Source organism: Oncorhynchus kisutch, linkage group LG6 (assembly GCF_002021735.2).
Source record: "Oncorhynchus kisutch isolate 150728-3 linkage group LG6, Okis_V2, whole genome shotgun sequence".
NCBI classification, from domain to species: domain Eukaryota; kingdom Metazoa; phylum Chordata; class Actinopteri; order Salmoniformes; family Salmonidae; genus Oncorhynchus; species Oncorhynchus kisutch.
The window spans coordinates 29,012,861-29,036,123 of record NC_034179.2 but is presented as its reverse complement, the minus strand read 5'-3'; the positions used below and the strand labels follow the sequence as shown (position 1 = coordinate 29,036,123).

The 23,263-nt window shown below is 42.9% G+C and overlaps 1 protein-coding gene and 1 pseudogene across 3 annotated transcripts in view; both read right to left on the bottom strand.

Annotated features, from left to right (window-relative positions):
* The window catches only part of LOC109891779 (Down syndrome cell adhesion molecule-like protein 1 homolog), a 90,359-nt gene extending 89,131 nt beyond the window's left edge, over positions 1-1,228 (bottom strand). For all 3 annotated transcript variants that reach the window (XM_031826545.1, XM_031826546.1, XM_031826547.1), the window contains exon 1: positions 1,056-1,228. In XM_031826545.1, the coding sequence (XP_031682405.1) occupies positions 1,056-1,098 (43 nt within the window). In that variant the 5' untranslated portion in view covers positions 1,099-1,228. The remainder of the gene's footprint in view (positions 1-1,055) is intronic.
* Positions 1,229-18,450: 17,222 nt separating this feature from the next.
* Positions 18,451-23,263, bottom strand: LOC109891778 (transmembrane protease serine 13-like; annotated as a pseudogene).

Here is a 23,263-nt window from a genome sequence, read left to right as displayed (position 1 = left end):
AGATGCTGTTGAGTTTCTGTGTTATTTTCAACGCAGATTTGCAGGATTATTATAATACACTGTAATAGCAAGAGAGATCAGTTTGGTAATTCGTTCGGGATTTGCAGCCATATTGAATCAGCCTTTGAAATGTGAGGATTTTTCCTCGTCAAAAACAGAAAGCACTTTATAAAGATAAATCATTAAACGAAAATTAAACTCATAATGTCCACAAAATAAACGAAGAAATTCTGTAAAGAGTAATTGCATTTTCATTATGGGGTAATTAATTTGGGTGTAATCATTTGTCTAATAAGAAGCCTTTGGTTTGTTACTTCATTTTTCAACATGGCAACTACTCATTGACAGACACAGACTCTTGCCAAAAATCTCCTCAAGATCACCTCCCAAAAATCACCACAGCACACCTCCAGAATAGTGCGCCTGTGTCCACAGCCAAGCGCTTAAAACACATTCACAGACATACCCACAAACCGACACCAATAGGCCAAACAACCACAGCAAAATGATTTACTAACACTGAAATAAAATGATAAGAATCGATTTCAACAAATACTTTGCACAACATGTGCCCATTCAAGTTTTGACCACTAAAAAAGTCAACAATTCAGGCATTTCAAGACCTGTTTTTATCTCCCTCTCCCACCTCGTTCTGCTTATCCAGCCATTTTACATATTCATAACTCTCGTTGGTATAATGCGAAAACAAACCGTGCTATCAGCACCATCTGCGGCATCACCGACCAGTGCACACCGCCACACATCGACAAAAATATATATATTTCACACCTAAAACACCACTACATGCATCTTTACAATAGGCCTATGCATTTGGTAGACAAACAAAGTAATTTACACTTCATTTTCAAATCCAATCTCTCCTAATTGTATGGCTTCCAATGATGGCTACATCAATGCAGTTGTTCTCCTTCTACATCTCCATGTTTCTTTATAATTATTGGTAATTATTACAGTACTTTTGATCAGGATAGAATAAGTGAGACACTCACTGGATTTAATTTATTAAGGTTATACATAAAAACAGTGTTTCTTACCTTCCCGGAGAGAGTACAGCAGGAGTAAAGTTACAAGCCACATGCCATAAATAGCAGGTATATTTTTCAGGAATGTTTGGCAATCCTGGCAAGTGTGCGGCGCAGTCTTTGGCCAGGCGAGTCTGGGTGCTGGACTGGCGACTATGCTCCCTGGCGGTCTCTCCAGCCCTGCTGCCCGGATAACCATCGCAGGGAAATGAGAAGCGCCTGAGCCCCGCCCACGTCCCCTCCCTTCGACGTGACTACAGAACATGCAAGCGAAGCCTCCCTTCGTAGTCTAATGAGACACGGTCAAAATATACGTCACACGCCAAATGGAACCACTAAGGGTCGAGTTGAGTTGAGGAGTGGATATTCGGTCACTTTTCGGAGGGAGTGTGCTCCGGATTGACGCGGACAGGTGGATGGCTACTGTCTCTGACACAGGTGAGCGCGCCCACCTGTGCAACACACGGAATGAACTGGCCTTTTCTCTCCGCTTTGGATGGATCTACTCCAGATACCGTTGGATACTTTAAAACCAAATCACTATAATCAACAATATTACTTGTCTGTTTATTTCTGCATTCACTCAGTCACTGAGTGACGGTTGGACATAGGACTCCTGAATCGCATAGTGACTTAATAAAATGGAAGCACGTCTCTCTCATATTTCCTCTCCCCGGCAACGGAGCACGCGCGCAAATTCATGCAACTGAAAGCTCTCTCCCCCTCCCTCGCGCACATGCATGCACGCACGAAAAAACAAATACACACACACAGACAGACAGACGGAGAGACCGAGAGACAGAGAAATAGCGAGAGAGAGATGGAGAGACTTGAGAGATCCCTCTGTTTGGTTGAGCCAAATGAACGTTTACATACAGACCAATAGCCTTGTTTTTTTGGGCTTTCACCATATCACCACCCCCACACGTGCTGATATCGACTTGCTTGCATAAATTCAAATGATTGATTACACTGCACTCTTGCCATCATAGGACCAATATGCTCATATGACTGATGACCAACGAAGGACATTCCAGTCTAAAGAGGCTCAGCGGCACACTATGGCCTAGAGTTTATTGGTGTGTACACAGATTTGCAAATGTTATCACAGGTGCAGCGAAATGCTTGTGTTTCTAGCTCCAACAGTGCAGTACTGCCTAGCATGATTTAAAAAATAAACACAATACACACATAATCCACTGCGTGAACAAAATATTGGGAACATCTTCCTAATATTGCGTTCCACACCCCTTTGCCCTCAGGACAGACTCAATTCGTCAGGGGATGGACTCTACAAGGGTCGAAGCCGTTCCACAGGGATGCTGGCCTATGTTGACTCCAATGCTTCCCACAGTTGTGTCAAGTTGGCTGGATGTCGTTTGGGTGGTGGAGGACCATTCTTGATACACACAGGAAACTGTTGAGACTGAAAAACCCAGGAGCGCTGGAGTTCTTGACATACTCAAACTGGTGCGCCTTGCACCTACTACCAAACCACGTTCAAAGGTACCTAAATATTTTGTCTTGCACATTCACCCTCTGAATGGCACACATACGCAATCCATGTCTCAATTGCCTAAAGGCTTAAACATATTTTTTTACCTGTCTCTTCCCCTTCATCTACATTGATTAAAGTGTATTTAACAGGTGACATCAATAAGGGATTATAGCTTTAACCTGGATTTACCTGGTCAGTCTGACCTGTACACTCAGTGTATATACGTATTCAGAAGACAGTAACTACTACCAATTGGGGAGAAAAAGGGGGGTAAAAAAAAAAAAATTATGTTATTATGTTATGGACAAAAAATGTGCTTTTCTTTCAAAAAGAAGGACATTTCTAAACTTTTTAAACATGTATTTAACTAGGCAAGTCAGTTAAGAACAAATTCTTATTTCAATGACGGCCTTGGAACAGTGGGTTAACTGCCTGTTCAGGGGCAGAACGACAGATTTGTACCTTGTCAGCTTGAACTTGCAACCTTCCGGTTACTAGTCCAACGCTCTAACCGCTCTAACCACTAGACTACCCTGCCTAGTGGTTGAACAGTAGCATCAACATTTGTGGGTTCGATTACAGGCTCAAAATGGCCAGAAACAAATAACTTTCTTCTGAAGCTCGTCGGTCTATTCTTGTTCTGAGAAATGAAGGCTATTCCATGTGAGAAATTGCCAAGAAACTGAAGATCTCGTACAACGCTGTGTACTACCCCCTTCACAGAACAGCACAAACTAGTTCTAACCAGAATAGAAAGACGAGTGGGAGGCCCCGGTGCACAACTGAGCAAGAGGACAAGTACATTAGAGTGCCTAGTTTGAGACACAGACACCTCACAAGTCCTCAACTGGCAGCTTCATTAAATAGTACTCGCAAAACACCAATCTCAACGTCAACAGTGAAGAGGCGACTCCGGGATGCTGGCCTTCTAGGCAGCATCCCAGAGGAGTGGCTTCGGGAACAAGTCTCTGAATATCCTTGAGTGGCCCAGCCAGAGCCCGGACTTGAGCTGAAAATAGCTGTGCAGCAATGCTCTTCATCCAACCTGACAGAGCTTGAGAGGATCTGCAGAGAAGAATGTGAGAAACTCCCCAAATACAGTTGTGCCAAGCTTGTAGCTTCTTACCAAGAAGACTCGAGGCTGTATTGCTGCCAAAGATGCTTCAACAAAGTACTGAGTAAATGGCCTGAATACTTATGTAAATGTGATATTTCATTTATTATTATTTGTTATACATTTGCAACATTTTCTAAAAACCTCTTTTTGCTTCGTCATCATGGGGTATTGTGTGTAGATTAATGAGGGGAAAAATCAATTTAATCCATTTTAGGAAAAGGCTGTAATGTAACAAAATGTGGAAAAAGTGAAGGGTTCTGAATATTTTCAGAATGCTCTGTACATATAATGGCGTGTAAAGACATTATCAACAGTATATGAATAGAAAAGGTGTGTACAGCAGTAGTTATATGGGATGAGCCATGACTAGAATACAGTACACATGTATAAAGTAGGTAAAACTGTATGTAAACATTATTTAAGTGATCAGCGTTCAATGACACTATGTACATAGGACAGCAGTCTCTAAGGTGCAGAGTAGACTACCGGGTGGTAGACGACTAGAACAGTGACTAAGGTTAAGGGCAGGGTACTGGGCGGAGGCCGGTTAGTGGTGACGGTCTGATGGTCTGAAGATAGAAGCTGTTTCTCAGTCTTTCGGTCCCAGCTTTGATGCGCCTGTACTGTCTCTGCATTCTAGATGGTAGCGGCGTAAACAGGCCGTGGCTCGGGTGGCAGAGGTCCTTGACGATCTTGAAGCTTTTGACCCTCTCCAATGCGACCTGTCAATGTGGATGAGGGTGTGCTTTCTCTGCTGTCTCCTGTCCACGATAAGCTACTTAGTTTTGTTGACATTGAGGGAGATGTTATTTTCCTGGCACCACTCCTCCATGACTTTCACTTACTGCCTGTAGGCTGTCTCATCGTTGTTGGTACCAATGTTGTGTTGTCAGAAAACTTGATGATTAAGCTGGAGACGTGTGTAACCATGCCCTCATGGGTGAACAGGGAGTTACAGGAGGGGGCTGAGCATGCACCTGTGGGGCCCCCGTGTTGAGGATCAGCGTGGCAGAGGAGTTGTTGCCTACCTTCACCACTTGGGGTCGACCCGTCAGGAAGTCCTGGACCCAGTTGCACAGGGAAGGGTTCAGACCCAGGGCCCTGAGCTTAGTGATGAGCTTGGAGGGCACTATGGTGTTGAAGGCCTAGCTGTAGTTGATGAACAGGATTCTTGCATAGGTATTTCTCTTGTCCAGGTGCAATGGTGATTGCATCGTCCATGGATCTTTAGGGTCGATATGCAAATTGTAGTGGGTCTAGGGTGTCGGAGAAGTTGAAGGTGATATGGTCCGTAAGTAGCCGCTTAAAGCACTTCATGATGACAGAAGTGAGTACTATGGAGCGATCGTCATTTAGTTCAGTTACCTTCACTTTCCTGGGACACAGGAACAATGGTAGGCATCTTTAAGCAAGTGGGGACAACAGACTGGGATATGGAGAGATTGAATATGTCCGTAAACGATCCAGCCAGCTAATTTGCACATGCTCTGAGGACGCAGCTTGTGATGCCGTCTGGACCGGCAGCCTTGTGGGGGTTAACACGCTTAAATGACCCACTCACCTTGACCACGGAGAACGAAACCACACAGTCCTCATGAGCGTCGGGGGCACACATTGGCGGCTCAATGTTGTTTTCTTCGAAACAGGCAAAGGTGTTTAGCTCGTCCGGGAGCTAGGCATCGGTGTCTGCAACGTCTGATTTTCCCTTTGTAATCCGTGATTGTCTGGAGTCCCTGCCACATACGTCTCGTGTCTGAGCCGTTGAGTTGTGACTCCATTTGTCCCTATACTGTCGTTTTGCCTCTTTGATTGCCTTACGGAGGTTACAGCTAGTCTGTTTGTACATGTTCCCAGTCACCTTGTCATGGTTAAATGCCGTGGTTCGCTCTTTCAGCTTTGCGCGAATGCTGCCATCTAGCCACAGTTTTTGGTTTGGATAAGTTCTTATCGTCACAGTGGGAACATCATTCTCTATCCACTTCCTGATGAACCCTGTTTCGAGCCAGTGTATACAGTGGGGCAAAAAAGTATTTAGTCAGCCACCAATTGTGCAAGTTCTCCCACTTAAAAAGATGAGAGAGGCCTGTAATTTTAATCATAGGTACCCTTCAACTATGACAGACAAAATTAGAAAAAAAATCCAGAAAATCACATTGTAATATTTTTACATGAATGTATAGTTAAAGTGACTATGCATATAAGATAAACAGAGAGTAGCTGCAGCGTAAAAGAGGGGCTGGGGGGGCACACAATGCAAATAGTCCGGGTTCCCATTTGGTTACCTGTTCAGGAGTCTTATGGCTTGGGGGTAAAAACTGTTGAGAAGCCTTTTTGTCCTAGACTTGACTAGACTCCGGTACCGCTTGCCATTCGATAGTAGAGAGAACAATCTATGACTGGGGTGGCTGGGGTCTTTGACAATTCTCAGGGCCTTCCTCTGACACCGCCTGGTGTAGAGGTCCTGGATGGCAGGCAGCTTTGCCCCAGTGACGTACTGGGCCGGGCGCACTACCCTCTGAAGTGCCTTGCGGTCGGAGGCCGAGCAATTGCCGTACCAGGCAGTGATGCAACCGGTCAGGATGCTCTCGATGTTGCAGCTGTAGAACCTTTTGAGGATCTCAGGACCCATGCCAAATCTTTTTATTTTCCTGAGGGGGAATAGGCTTTGTCGTGCCCTCTTCACGACTGTCTTGGTATGTTTGGACCATTCTAGTTTGTTGTTGATGTGGACACCAAGGAATTTGAAGCTCTCAACCTGCTCCACTACAGCCCTGTCGATGAGAATGGGGAAGTGCTCGGTGCTCCTTTTCCTGTAGTCCACAATCATCTCCTTGGTCTTGGTTACGTTGAGGGATAGGTTGTTATTCTGGCACCACACGGCCAGGCCAGGCCACACGGCCAGGTCACGGCCAGGTCTCATCGTTGTTGGTGATCAGGCCTACCACTGTTGTGTCGTCTGCATCCACCATTTCCGAGTCTGAATAGGGGTTGGACGGAAAAACCTCATGTTATGTTCAATGTTGAAAAGAATACAGGGGCAGAGGAGGTGCAGTGGACTCTTCAATAAGGTGTGTGTGCCTATTTGAGAGAGAGTGTGTGTGACCGGAGTGACTGGAGTGTTATAAAATGTGTTATAAAATGTGTGTGCAGTATGTAAAGTACTTTAGCGTACTACTTAAGTTGTTTTTTGGTGGTATTTGCACTTGACTTTTGGGGTATCTGTACTACAACTTTTACTTCACTACATTTCTAAAGAAAATAATGTACTTTTTACTCCATACATTTTTCCTGACACCCAAAAGTACTCGTTACATTTTGAATGCTTCGCAGGACAGGAGAATTATCTAATTTACACACTTATCAAAAGAACATCCCTGGTCATGCCTACTGCCTCTGATCTGGCGGACTCACTAAACACATGCTTCATTTGTAAATGATGTCTGAGTATTGGATCATGCCCCTGGCTATCTGTAAAAAAAATTAAAAACAAGAAAACGGCTTAAGTATATATACTTAAGTATATTTTAAACCAAATACTTTTAGACTTTTACTCAAGTAGTATTTTACTGGGTGACTTTCACTTTTACTTTAGTAATTTTCTTTTGTAATGGGTTGAAAAACAAAGTCACAAAAAAATTAACTTAAATAGTACTTATTTTCTACATATATTAGCAGTAGTTAGTTTATCAGTCCAATAGATGGTGCTGTTGTACTGTGGTAGTGGGGGAAGTAACAAGTTATGGCCAAGCGAGCGTAACAATCCTCAGAAAGTTTGACTTTTGTGTGCGTTTCTCTTTATCACTACAGCTATATTTTTTGTGTCAAACTGAGTAAGTGAAGAACGTGATTGAGGGTATGTTCATTTTATGCTTTTATGCTTTTTTTGTTTTTGTTTGACATGTTATTGGTTCTGTGTAAAATTGTACTCACAAGTTGGTAAAATGGCACCATGCATGGACTTTAGTGCAGGCAGTGTGGGTGCAAGAGAGGGAGGTCATTTCATGGATGCACAATTGTTTTGAAGCTGAATGTACATTTTTATCAATTTTCTACATGTATAGCAATATTCAGACACGTCAGTTATTTATCTTTATCTATGTGTTTCTATTGTGTGAATAAGGACATCTACTATAGGTAAAGTGCACTTATATTGTGTAAGTTAATATGTCCGTTTCTCTTTCTCACTAAAGAGGCCACCTTCAGATTCAGTCTGAGGCTGGTAACAGTATCTTTACTTTTACTCAATTATGACAATTGGGTACTGTGCCTTTCAGAGAATATTTCTCACGGAGAAAGTGATAGAGGGAGTGTTCTTTCCAGCCCCTGGGTCCTCCATGATAACTTATTTACTCAGGAATAATTAACCAAGCACAGAGCAGTCTCATTCATTGATGAATGTGCATTGTCAGCCTGTCCCGTAAGCCTGTCTGCATTGTCAGCGGGCATCCTTGCTGTGGCCTGCTTTTGCCACACCTGCATCTTTTCCATATCATCCCACCTCATCCTATACCTGACAATAACACCAGACCCGAAGCTGCACTCCACTAACCTCTTGGATGGAGATAAATCATTCAACTTTATCCCACCTCATCAAACCAGCTCCCCCTACCTACTGTACACTGCACCTGCTCAAATGCCCTCTTCCTCTGCTTCAAAAGCTGCCATCCCCTCAAACAGTAACCTTGTTCCCAGGCTAATTGTGCATGGGCGAAGGCAGAGGTCTCATGCCCATAAGGGACTCAGTGGCCGTGCCCCATCAGATTTCTACTGTAATGTTTTTTAAAGTATTTAAAATACATTATAATTGTTGTTTCTCTGTGACACTACTTGCCACCTACACATTTTTTGAAGATGGTTTTAGCTAGCCCAGATAGGTTCCCAATCTCCCAACCTCATAACTAGCTACCAAGTAGCCATTTCAGGCTATCAATAAAGTTAGAGTTGCTAGCTTGTCTAACTATCTTAGCTGGCATTCTATCTTAGCTATCTTAGCTGGCACAGAAAAGCAAGCAATTACTAAACATACTGAATAGGACTCACATTTCTTTAACTCTTTTACCGAGATTTGAGCAGAGATGCAGAGAAACATATTTAGTTTCTTTGAAAAAAATAACCACCAGTCAGGAGGGTACAGACAGCTCAAGATGTACGCTTAGATATGCAGAAAAATAAACATATTTTTGGCATAGAATTAAGCGTAATAATTATGGCTCTAGATTCCAGGGAAAATCTGTTTCAGGTGTTTGAGAACATTTTTAAATCTCCAACTTCCACCCTCCAGCCATCCCCACGTACTTTGTGCCTCTTCAGATTTTTTGGGGTGCATGCTGCCCCTGGGTGGCGGTGTCTGATGGACGAGATAAGCCTACATCATAAATGTATCACTTTAGAAGGTAAACAAAATAAGCTATTTTCCCCACTTACCCAGGTTACGCCTTCTAATTCATGTCTTCCTGAACAAAATCTGCTACATGGTTGAAGTTTGCATTGTATTTAGCCTAATGCCGATGCTGTCCGATTGTGACCTTATTTATAAATCCCTCTAGATTTAACCTGAAAATAGACGCACCGTTACTAGGCCAAATATTTCAACAGAATAGGCGAATAGCCTTCTTCCCAATTAATTCAAATGGAATATATTCATCGATATGCATTTCAGCATCTCCCTAGTCTCGTATATTGCAGGGGTCAAAGTGAGATAGCCTGGTAGGCTAGTCAGTGTTTGACCTGTCGCCAAGATTGGTTTCTTTTTAAAGAAATTGTAGATTTTTTTTTTTTTAACTCCACTGCATCTTACCTGTATCAGTCAGATCGAGTCTTTAGGCTTGTTGTGATTGCAATTTACTCAACTAATTGAAACAGATTATCTGTGTGACTTTTAAGTGTTTTCTAACTATTTGGAATGTGCATAAATTGCCTCTTGGGACTCGCATCCAAAAGCTTCCTGGGGTTCTAGTTGGTGGCAGTTGCCAGCCTGGCAGTAGGCTATACTGAGACGAGAGCTTCTTTGAGACAATTCGTTTGAATTAATGCATTATTGCTGCCGCCCTCTGGTAGAAATCTCTATTGCACCTGGACCATACATTCTGTTGTTTTGGCATCAGTCAATTGATCCTCTTTTTAGACATACTTTTTCGACAATGCCCCAAATTCAGGCAGAAATCCAATTAAAATAAACCATATACTGAATTGAAGACCAGCATATTGTGTCGAGGGCAAAATGCAAATTCTGTAGTAAGCCTAGGTCTATACCACTTGGATTGACCTTGCCTCAATCCTCAGCATCATCAAAGAAACAAACAATGGAAAAAATGTTTTAATTATTTATTGTTATCTGACAGTTAACACACATCACACCTATTATTTCTACATTAGTAATCATAAAGATGGTGGTCTCTCATCTTGACACGGTATTGACGTAATAGGGTTGTCCTTGGGCCATATCATGGCTGTCTCTAGTCAATGTCTGGAACAAAACCTATAAGAACACATTAGAGATCTCTCATAGCTCCCATGAGCAGTCTGGATATAATATGTCTATACTCTAAAGCCAATAGATGGGTTATATAACAAAACAAAGGGTTGCTGCGTCAGATGGTCTGGTTGTCTCAGTCAATACAACATTACATTACCTTGTTTCAAGATCCAGCTGTGTTCACAGGCCTGTAGACAAGACAAAAACAGGGTTGTTCCATTTGATTTCAATCACTTTTTGACTGCACCCCTTTTGATTTTAATGAAACTTTCTAGACATATTTGCCCAGTGTAGAAGTGGTCAGAAAGTTACTTTTTGGACCTGAATGCCAAAACATTTAGGAGAAAGAGGTGTGCGAAGTTGACAGATTTTGCAACCCCCACCCTACCATGAGACATACATGTCTGCATCACTGAAAAAGATAAACGGTTGAGTTTGATATCATTTAAAAGCTTACAAACAGAGTTGTCTAACTATTTTATAATTTTTTGAATAATAACTTTTTAAAATTATCCTTTAATGTCAATTATCTGAAACTTGTATCTTAGACCCTATTTTACATAATCTGAGGTATTTGTGTTGTGCCCACAATTGGTTGAAACAGAGCATACTCTTGAATACAGGGTGGGTGACAGACCACTGCAATTCAGCTGAATTGCTAAATTGAATTGACATTTTTACATCCAATTACTACCACAAAATGTCCCGCCGGGCCAACCACCGTTGATAATCAACTTCCAGTGCATTCGGAAAGTAGATTATATAAAAAAGGGTCTAAACTAAAACATATGCAAAAACATCAAATCTGAGTTTACGCGTTTTTAGATCACTGACTTTAAAGGTTAAAAAATGGCAATTCTTATTCAAATAACATTTTTTCAAAAATTATAAAATAGTTTGACAACTGTCTTTGTTTCCAGTGATGAAGACATGGATGTCTCATGGTAGGGTGGGGTATGCAAAATGCATCAACTTTGACCACCTCTATCTCCTAAATGTTTTGGCATTCAGGTCCACCAAGTTACTTTCTGACCACTTCTACCATGGGAAAATATGTATAGAAAGTTGTGTTCAAATCAAAATGGGTGCGGTCCAAAAGCTATTAAAATGAAATGGAACAACCCTACACTGTATGTGTGGAACACTTATACAGGAGGTGTTTCTATTCATGTTTAATGTTTCCTGTTTTAGCACTGATGAGATAAAGGATTGCGTCCCTTCCAACAGCGGAGCTTCTTACCTGTGTCAGCACAGACGAGCACAGTCAGTCAGTCAGTGTCAAAACACACACACAGGCCAGACTAAACACAGATACAGTGCATGTATACTGCAGCTGTCTGTGCTCTCTGACACACTTAGTTCAATGTTTTATATTTAACAGTATCTCAAAAAGCATGCAGCAGTGGATAATGTGAGGTACAGTATTGATCCACTACCTGGCTAAGGGAGTTACACTGTCTTGTGAAAGTATTCACCCCCCTTGGCATTTTTCCTATTTTGTTGCCTTACAACCTGGAAATAAAATAGATTTTGGGGGGGGGGGTTGTATTAATGTACTTACACAACATGCCTACCACTTTAAAGATGCAAAATATTTTTTATTGTGAAACAAACAAGAAATAAGACAACAAAAAACTGAAAACTTGAGCATGCATACCCATTCACCCCCCCAAAGTCAATACTTTGTAGAGCCACCTTTTGCAGCAATTACAGCTGCAAGTATCTTGGGGTATGCCTCTATAAGCTTGGCACATCTAGCCACTGGGATTTTTGCCCATTCTTCAAGGCAAAGCTGCTCCAGCTCCTTCAAGTTGGATGGGTTCTGCTGGTATACAGCAATCTTTAAGTCATACCACAGATTCTCAATTGGATTGAGGTCTGGGCTTTGACTAGGCCATTCCAAGACATTTAAATGTTTCCCCTTAAACCACTCAAGTGTTGCTTAGCAGTATGCTTAGGGTCATTGTCCTGCTGGAAGGTGAACCTCCATCCCAGTCTCAGCAAGGTGCCCCTTGCTTAGTGGTGTTGCAGACTCTGGGGCCTTTCAGAACAGGTGTATATATACTGAGATCATGTGACAAATCATGTGACAATTGGGGATGTAGGTAGCCTAGTGGTTAGAGCGTTGGACTGGTAACCGAAAGGTTGCAAGATCAAATCCCCGAGCTGACAAGGTGAAAATCTGTCATTCTGCCCCTGAACAAGGCAGTTAACCATGCCCCAGGACTACCTGACACGATGACTCCTTGCTGTCCCCAGTCCACCTGACCGTGCTGCTGCTCCAGTTTCAACTGTTCTGCCTTATTATTATTCGACCATGCTGGTCATTTATGAACATTTGAACATCATTTGAACATCTTGGCCATGTTCTGTTATAGGTTTCTTCCTAGGTTTTGGCCTTTCTAGGGAGTTTTTCCTAGCCACCGTGCTTCTACACCTGCATTGCTTGCTGTTTGGGGTTTTAGGCTGGGTTTCTGTACAGCACTTTGAGATATCAGCTGATGTACGAAGGGCTATATAAATACATTTGATTTGCTTAACCCACTATTCCTAGGCCGTCATTGAAAATAAGAAATTGTTCTTAATTAACTTGCCTAGTTAAAATATATTTTTTACATCTCTGGAAGACAAACTAATTTCCCTGTATTTAGCACCATACACCATTCCTTCAATTCTGACCAGTTTCCCAGTCCCTGCTGATGAAAACATCTCCATAGCATGATGCTGCCACCACCATGCTTCACTGTGGGGATGGTGTTCGAGGTGTGTTTGCACCACACATAGTGTTTTCCTTGATGGCCAAAAAGCAACATTTTTGTCTCATCTGACCGGAGTACCGTCTTCCATATGTTTGGGGAGTCACCCACATGCCTTTTGGAGAACACCAAATGGTTTTGCTTAATCTTTTTTTTGGCCACTCTTTCGTAAAGTCCAGCTCGGTGGAGTGTACAGCTTAAAGTGGTCCTTTGGTTGCCTCTCTGATTAATGCCCTCCTTGCCTGGTCCGTGAGTTTTGGTGGGTGGCCTTCTCTTGGTAGGTTTGTTGTGGTGCCATATTCTTTCCATTTTTTAATAATGGATTTAATTGTGCTCTGTGGGATGTTCAAAGTTTCTGATATTTTTTTATAACCCAACCCTGATCTGTACTTCACCACAACTTTGTCCCTGACCTGTTTGGCAAGCTCCTTGGTCTTCATGGTGCTCCTTGGTCTTCATGGTGCCCCTTGCTTAGTAGTGTTGCAGACTCTGGGGCCTTTCAGAACAGGTGTATATATAGTGAGATCATGTGACAGATCATGTGACAATTATATTGCACACAGGTGGACTTTATTTAACTAATTATGTGACGTTTGAAGGTAATTGGTTGCACCAGATCTTATTTAGGGGCTTCATAGCAAAGGGGGTGAACACATATGCAGCCACCACTTTTCAGTTTTACAGTTCTTTGCATTTTTTGAAACAAGTATTTTTTTTTTTCATTTCACTTCACCAATTTGGACTCTTTTGTTTATGTCCATTACATGAAATCCAAATTCTATTTAAATTACAGGTTGTAATGCAACAAAATAGGAAAATGCCAAGGGGGGTGAATACTTTCACAAGACAGTGTAACTCCCTTAGCCAGGTAGTGGATCAATACTGTACCTCACATTATCCACTGCTGCAAGGCAGTGTAGCTCTGGGTGAGTGAATAGTTACATTTTAATCTGTAGCTAGGGTCAAACACCAGTGTTAAAGTTGACTTCAAATACTGACTGAATCACAAAAAATGCATAATACACAGTAAAACTCTGCTAGTTAAACATTTAAGCCCACAATGATAACTATGAAGTAAACGGCAATCTGTGCTCGGGTCATCTATGATAAGATGAGACACATTCTCTGTCTTAATGTCACCCTGACAAACAGCTCTAGATTAGACACTTTCCTCCATGGAAAGTTAATGGTTTTACGAGTGTGGATAAGATAAAACGGGAATTTGTACTATTTAATGTATCAGGCAGAATGCGCAACATACCAGAGCCAGAGACCAGAGTAAAGGCAGTGCAAACACATCCATATCCTCTGAGATTAGTGAAGAGGACTAGGGCACCGAGCTGAAAAACAACTCTCTAGGAATGAGAGACCCGTTTGGATGTTTGGTCATGGAGAAATACAAGTTTATTGTCTGTGTTTTTTTTGTATAGCGTGTTCTTTCACGCAAACACACACACTAAGTTCACACACACGCACTCATGTGACACACGCTCCTGCACCAGTGGAGGCTCCTCAGAGGAGGAAGGGGAGGAACATCCTCCTCAGTGAATTTCATGATAATAAAAAGTTAAATAAGTGTTTGTTTTTTAAAATAAAACTATACTAAATATATTCACATCACCAAATTATTGATAAAAACAGGTCTACAGTAGCCTCAACAGCACTCTGTAGGGTAGCACCATGGTGTAGCCGGAGGACAGCTTACTTCTGTCCTGCTCTGGGTACATTGACTTCAATACAAAACCTAGTAGGATCATGGTTCTCACCCACTTCCATAGATTTACACAGTAATTATAACAACTTCCGGAGGATTTCCTTCAACCTATTAGATCTTTGCAGCATGAACTGACATGTTGTCCACCCAATCAAAGGATCGCCGAATGAATCTAGTACTGAAAGCATAAACTACAGCTATCAAGCACTGCAGTGCATAAAATGTGGTGAGTACTTACCTCGGAGACAAAGACAATAGTTGAACAAATTAATTTCTTCATAAATTAAGAAGAAGCGCGCGCGAGAGAAAGCTATATTTCGTAATATATATTTATTTAATTTTCATTTACTTAGTTTGCGTCGATTGCAGCTAGCTAGTTTAGCCCAACAGAGAGGGATGTTCTGGAACTCTTCCAAGTCAAGGTAAGCTTTTGATTTAATTCATTAATACTTCTGTCTGTAATAAAGCCCTTTTGTTGGGAAAAACTCATTCATCCTATAGAGCTCAATTTTTATGACTATCCATGTGAGAGACGCAGACTCTGTCTCGACCTTGAAGTCTTTATTGAAGACTCATCTCTTCATTAGGTCTTATGATTGAGTGTAGTCTGGCCCAGGGTGTGAATGTGAACAGAAAGGCGCTGGAGCGTCAAACCACCCTTGCTGTCTCTGCCTGGCTGGTTCTCCTCTCTGCACTGAGATTCTCTGCCTCTAACCCTATTACGGGGGCTGAGTCACTGGCTTACTGGTGCTCTTCCATGCCATCCCTAGGAGGGGTGTGTCACTTGAGTGGGTTAAGTCACTGACGTGATCTTCCTGTTCGGGTTGGTGCCCCCCTCGGGTTCGTGCCGTGGGGGAGATCTTCTTAGGCTATACTCGGCCTTGTCTCAGGGTAGTAGGTTGGTGGTTGAATATATCCCTCTAGTGGTGTGGGGGCCGTGCTTTGACAAAGTGGGTGGGGTTATATCCTGCCTGGTTGGCTCTGTCCGGGCGTATCGTCGGACAGGGCCACAGTGTCTCCCGAACCCTCGTGTCTCAGCCTCCAGTATTTATGCTGCAATAGTTTGTGTCGGGAGGCTAGGGTCAGTCTGTTATATCTGGAGTATCCGGTGTCCTGTGTGAATTTTAAGTATGCTCCCTCTAATTCTCGCTTTCTCTTTCTCCCTCTCTTTCTCCCTCTCTTTCTCTTTCTCCCTCTCTCTCTCTTCTCTCGGAGGACCTGAGCCCTATGACCATGCCTCAGGACTACCTGGCCTGATGAGTACTTGCTGTACCCAGTCCACCTGGTCATGCTGTTGCTCCAGTTTCAACTGTTCTGCCTGCGGCTATGGAACCCTGACCTGTTCACTGGACGTGCTATCTGTCCCGGACCTCCTGTTTTGGACTCTCTCTCTACCGCACCTGCTGTCTCAAATCAAATCAAATCAAATTTATTTATATAGCCCTTCGTACATCAGCTGATATCTCAAAGTGCTGTACAGAAACCCAGCCTAAAACCCCAAACAGCAAGCAATGCAGGTGTAGAAGCACGGTGGCTAGGAAAAACTCCCTAGAAAGGCCAATACCTAGGAAGAAACCTAGAGAGGAACCAGGCTATGTGGGGTGGCCAGTCCTCTTCTGGCTGTGCCGGGTGGAGATTATAACAGAACATGGTCAAGATGTTCAATGTTCATAAATGACCAGCATGGTCGAATAATAATAAGGCAGAACAGTTGAAACTAGAGCAGCAGCACAGTCAGGTGGAAGTTGAAACTGGAGCAGCAGCATGGCCAGGTAGACTGGGGACAGCAAGGAGTCATCATGTCAGGTAGTCCTGGGGCATGGTCCTAGGGCTCAGGTCAGTTGAAACTGGAACAGCAGCATGGCCAGGTGGACTGGGGACAGCAAGGAGTCATCATGTCAGGTAGTCCTGGGGCATGGTCCTAGGGCTCAGGTCCTCCGAGAGAGAGAAAGAAAGAGAGAAGGAGAGAATTAGAGAACGCACACTTAGATTCACACAGGACACCGAATAGGACAGGAGAAGTACTCCAGATATAACAAACTGACCCCAGCCCCCCGACACATAAACTACTGCAGCATAAATACTGGAGGCTGAGACAGGAGGGGTCAGGAGACACTGTCTCTAACTCTGAATGATCGGCTATGAAAAGCCAAATGACATTTACTCCTGAGGTGCTGACCTGTTGCACCCTCTACAACCAGTATGATTATTATTATTTGACCCTGCTGGTCATCTATGAACGTTTGAACAGCTTGGCCATGTTCTGTTATAATCTCCACCCGGCACAGCCAGAAGAGGACTGGCCACCCCTCAGAGCCTGGTTCCTCTCTAGGTTTCTTCCTAGGTTCCAGCCTTTCTAGGGATTTTTTCCAAGCCACCGTGCTTCTACATCTGCATTGCTTGCTGTTTGGGGTTTTAGGCTGGATTTCTGTACAGCACTTTGTGACATCAGCTGATGTAAAAAGGGCTTTATAAATACATTTGATTGATTGAAATTAGATTGATTGGCTGGGCATGGCTCCCCAGTGTGTGGACCTATGCCCTCCCAGGCAAACCCATGATTGCGCCCCTGCCCAGTTGTGAAATCCATAGATTAGGACTTAATGAATGTATTTTCATTGACTGATATCCTTTTATGAACTGTAACTCAGTCAAATCGTTGAAATTGTTGGATGTTGCGTTTATATTTTTGGTCAGTATATATATATATATATATATATATATATATACAACGAGTTCTTTGTATGTGGCTGCTATGAAAATTAACTGTGTTTGCGTCTGATCAGGGGTGTATTCATTGTGCTGATTCTGTTGAAAACATTTCTTAAACGGAAGCAAACAAAACGAAACAGGGACAAACATACCTGTCTGTCACATTGATTACTCAACATTTTCTGGACCTAGTTTGTCAATGATGCCTGTTGGAGGATTAACAGCCCACTGGGCACAGATGTGAATTCAACGTCTATTCCACGTTGGTTTCACGTAATTGTGTTGAAATGGCGTGGAAACAACGTTGATTCAACCAGTGTGTTCCCAGTGAGAGAATACTTACTTACAGGCCTGCAGCCATCAACCATCAGCTTCCATTCATCTCAACTACACTCATGTACTGAGGTCACTGGTAAATCCATACTCTCCACTGCAGTCAATAGACAATTACACCCTCGTGCTCTAGTCAGCTATTGATTAACAGCAGAAGAATGATATTCAATATCATTCATGAAGTTGAATCATGGCGTTTCGAGTATGAGTAATACATTCTGACTCAAATAATGACAAAATAAATTATAATTCCAATTGACACACAGTGATAGACATGAAAAAGCAGAATCGATAATTCGCACACATCACACCAAAAAGGGTACATAAATTGAAAAAATCAACAAACAATCAAGGAATCATCAGTGCCAAAAGGTAATTAGTGTTACGTTAAAGTGAATAGAAAAATCTTCCTGATAAACTTTCTTCCTTCACAACTCTCAGCCATAGAAAACAGCAAGTGTAGTTTACTGTAGCATCAGTAAGGTCCATGTGAACCTGGAGTATATCCTGAGAAAGGTTTATAGCTTCATAAGAGGTTGCAGTGTGAGTAAAAGTTGCAGTTGAGTAAAAGACATTCTTCATAAAATATGTCACAAATATAGATATGCTCAATACTGTTTCAGGGAAACAATGATCCAACGCACGTTAAGATGACAGCAGTCCAATGACAGCAGATATCACATATAAAAACCTTTCTTGCAAGCCTTCCATTCCCTGCCAGTGTTGTAGGGTTCACACCAGTCTCATTGTCAGGTCCAAAAGACATGCTGAGCATCCCTGGATGAGAGCAGCTGTGATCATATCACGGTCTTGCTTGCTGTGAGATGGAGAGTAGAAGGAACATGTTCAGGAGTCACATTACTAATAACACCATCCTACTCAGTCCTTATTCTGACAGCTAACTATAATTAGGTTTCACAGTTTTAAGTTTAACTAATGATACTATATGTAAAATATCCAAATTAATATAAGTGCCCTCTGAAGTAGTACAGATGAAAATGAATTGAATTATTGATAGAATTCCACCCCAGTGCTCCTTTCCCTACCCGCATCTTACTGTAGACCCAGGGCAGCAGGCGGCTGACACGACTGTAGACCCCCGGCATGTTCCTCCTGCCGCAGCCTACCCCCCCCCCCCCCCCCCCCCCCCCCCCCAGCTGGTCACCCCCATCAGGTACCAGCGCTGGTCTGAGTCCTTACACACCAGAGGACCTCCACTGTCCCTCTAGTGGAGGAAGGGGGCGGTAGGGGGAGTGGGAGATGGAAATGGAGATGAGAGGAAGATGGAGAGAAGAAAAGGGAAGGAGTGAATAGAGCGACCCAGGATGAGATTTGTGGACATCATGTAAGAAGCTGTGTGGACGTAGCTACTGTCTGTGGTTCTCTGATGGGTCCTAGTGTCCTCTTTACTCACCTGGCATGAGTCCTTGCTTCCTTTCATATCTCCAGCACACAACATGTCTTGAGAGACCTGGCCATTGTAGACTGTGTTTCTGTTACATACACTGGAGTCAATGATGTCCACAGTCACCTCCATAAGACTTGTGGATCCACGGGCTGAACATAAAGCAACAAAAACAAACAGATATCACCATACAGAATATCACACCAGATTGTTTTCTAGTCCTTAATTACATCACATATCATGCTGCATTTTTATTTCCTCTTCATGTTCACCCCAATGGCAAACAGAACCTAACAGTCGCCCCCCTGTGCCAGTCCCTGTGACTCTCACCTCACTCTGTTGTCCCAAATCCAGAGGTCCAGCATTTTGTCCCAGGGGAGACGGTCTTGTCATAGGCAGGCAGGCACACAGGCTGGATGCTGTCTGAAACAACACACACACACACGTTAATTATGACGATCAAAGATAATAGTGACCCAGTATGGTGTAATGTGCATCATTAATCACGTAATATTGTTAGGTAAAAGGTGAACTCACTGGAGTAGTCTACGTAATGTGTGAGTTTAAGCAGGGCAATAGTTGTCATAGTTGTTGGTGTTATCATCATAGCTCTCATGGACAATGATCTTCTCCACCATCTCAGGGACAGGCAGCATCGTCTGAGAAACCATGCCCATGTACAAACGCCAGTTATTGGGCACCAGGTACGATGAGTCTTTCCTAGAGATAGAAGAGTTGTTAGGTATTTTACCTCTTCACTGATAACTGTTTTAGCTATGTTCATCGTAAGCCCTGTTCAGTCTAGCTCACTTCGGTTAGCTTTGTTCACTTCCAGATCTGTTCTGTCTTTGCATCTGTTCTGTTATAGCCCAGTTCTTTTGTCTTAGCATTGTTACATTTCATGGCTATTCTATATGTTCTGTTTGATGATGTCATTACTGTTCTGTTTTACATTGTCTCAGCACAGCTCCTTGTCATTGTCTGCTGTGGTGTCTGCCGTACTGACCTGGGGAAGCAGTGGGCTGCTGTCACCACAAAGTCAGGAGCCACCAGGATGCCTCCGCAGGTGTGAAAACCCCGAAAGTGGAGGCTGACCTGCCAAGGCCAATCGCCCAGATTCGCTGCAGAGCCCCCTATGATTCTGGACGACTGCTGCCGGCCACAGTCTACCATGGGGACAGAGAGAGGGAGTAAGTCGGTCTGTAGTCCTAATACAGTATGGGGATTTGTATTTGGTCCTCTGTTCACCAGGAGAGCTAGATGAAGCTCTATCCAGCCTTAAAACACCACTGGTTGCCTTTGTGTATGAACTGTGAGAATGTAAAGACAGTTACTCACTGATACACTGCAGGGATACAGTGTCCTTTTTGAGGCAAGATGAGCTACTGAACACAGACAGAAACACACAGTTCAATCAGATCACCAATGAGGTCACATGTTTTATTTGCCTTCTAATGGTCTAATGGTGACATTTTTGGCTCTGATAAATAATCAGAATATATACACACACAAACAACAACAACAAAAATATATATATATAAATAAATAACAATGATTTATTATTTATTTATATATTTGTTTGTGTGTGTGTGTATATATTCTGATTATTTAGGAGGTGCTGCAGCATCCCTACTTCCCGCAGCTATGTACACAACTTGGCATGTAAATGATTACTCAGTGTGTGACATATGCAAAGGGCTGTTGAGTGTGTCCAGGAGCACTCACTTTACTGACACCTTTCCCTGGATGGTGTTGCAGGTCTGCCCTGTCACAGTGAGAGTGGTAGAGGACCCATCTTTCACACTGCTAGTGCTATGACTCCTAAATAAATAGATGCAGGGAGAAGTTCATATACACGTCCCCACATCACTACCTCACACCACTAAACCCATTGATTATTGGTTATTGTACTGCAATATTGAGGGAACTAGCACACAAGCATTTCATGCTCCTTTTATACATTCATTAACCTGTGTACATTATGAATAAAATGTGATTAGATTTAGATTTATTTGATGGGTATGGTCACACAGGTTTGCACAGTTCAATCTTTAGACCAAAAGAGGGCAGCAAAACAGTGGAGGATCTTACGCTCTGAAGCCTAGTTGTGCACAGGTCTGGTCAGCCAGGCCCTTGTTCCAGCCACTGTAACATACAGGGAGGAAACTACCAGCGCTGTTTGTCTTCACGTGGAGAGCCCCGTTCGACCCGAACCTTACTGGATAATACACAGATACATCACTCAATTAGAACCTCACTGGATCACACAGATACATCCCTCAATTAGAACCTCACTGGATCACACAGATACATCCTTCAATTAGGACCTCACTGGATCACACAGATACATCCCTCAATTAGAACCTCACTGGATCACACAGATACATCCTTCAATTAGAACATCACTGGATCACACAGATGCATCACTCAATTAGAACATCACTGGATCACACAGATGCATCACTCAGTTAGAACCTCACTGGATCACACAGATACATCCTTCAATTAGAACATCACTGGATCACACATATACATCCTTCAATTAGAACCTCACTGGATCACACAGATACATCCTTCAATTAGAACCTCCCTGGATCACACAGATACATCCTTCAATTAGAACATCACTGGATCACACAGATACATCCTTCAATTAGAACATCACTGGATCACACAGATACATCCATCAATTAGGACCTCACTGGATCACACAGATACATCCCTCAATTAGAACCTCACTGGATCACACAGATACATCCTTCAATTAGAACATCACTGGATCACACAGATGCATCACTCAGTTAGAACATCACTGGATCACACAGATGCATCACTCAGTTAGAACATCACTGGATCACACAGATACATCCTTCAATTAGAACATCACTGGATCACACATATACATCCTTCAATTAGAACCTCACTGGATCACACAGATACATCCTTCAATTAGAACCTCCCTGGATCACACAGATACATCCTTCAATTAGAACCTAACTGGATCACACAGATACATCCTTCAATTAGAACCTCCCTGGATCACACAGATACATCCCTCAATTAGAACCTCACTGGATCACACAGATGCATCACGCAGTTAGAACATCACTGGATCACACAGATGCATCACTCAGTTAGAACATCACTGGATCACACAGATGCATCACTCAGTTAGAACATCACTGGATCACACAGATGCATCACTCAGTTAGAACATCACTGGATCACACAGATGCATCACTCAGTTAGAACATTACAAATCCATTACAGATCCAGAAAGGATCCTTCTGTTTTGTTACTGACAATAAAAACTAGGTGATAGCTATTGGAGTACTGACAACAATTGGTCTCATCACTGCCCAGTTTGCATTCCTGTTGGCCATCACACTCCACAGTGTTGGAGGGACAGCTGTCTTTCTCCATCTTGCTGGGCTGGTAGGCTTCACTGCTGCTTAGGTGGCCAGACACCAGGGATGGACCGTAGCATACTGGACAGAGGTCAAATAGAGAGGCCAGAGGATATCCAGAGCGATGGAAGCCCCCATGTTAGTATACCAAAACAATGCAATATCATACCAGGTATATTACATTCACATCATACCCTTAATATGGAATTTATGATTTTGGAAATAGATGTTTCTGTCATAAATTCTGACATATTGTATTGTTACATTATGTCAGTGTTAAATGATGTTACATTATGTCCACATAATTGTACTGTATGGGTTCTCTGTAAGTTATTGGTCCAGTTACCCCCCAGCCAGAGAGCAATAACGAGGAAGACAAGCAGTAGGGTGGCTTCTCCTGATCCTCTGTAACAGTGGGAACTGTTCTCACACGACAAGCTTTTCTTACGACGAGGGGCTGCAGGGGGGAGAAACAGAGACATTTTAGGTTTAGAAAGAGAGAGAGAGATGGAGCCCTCTCATAGAAAGAGTTATAGTTATAGTTAGGGGAAGGAATATATATTGAGGCTTGAAGAAGTTAAAGGGAATGTGAGGAACTTACGGGCACTCTGAGAGACATGGATGACATTTGCATGTGGCATTGGCTGGTTGATGTGGTAAGGTTGGGAGGGGGTGTCAGACCACCCTCTTGTTCCCACCACCTCTCCATACTCTGGAGGAGGCTGGGGGGGCACTACTGCTAAGTAGTATGGGGGTGGATGGTCACTGTTCTGTGGAGAGAAGGGAGTCAGGTAGGTTTTCAT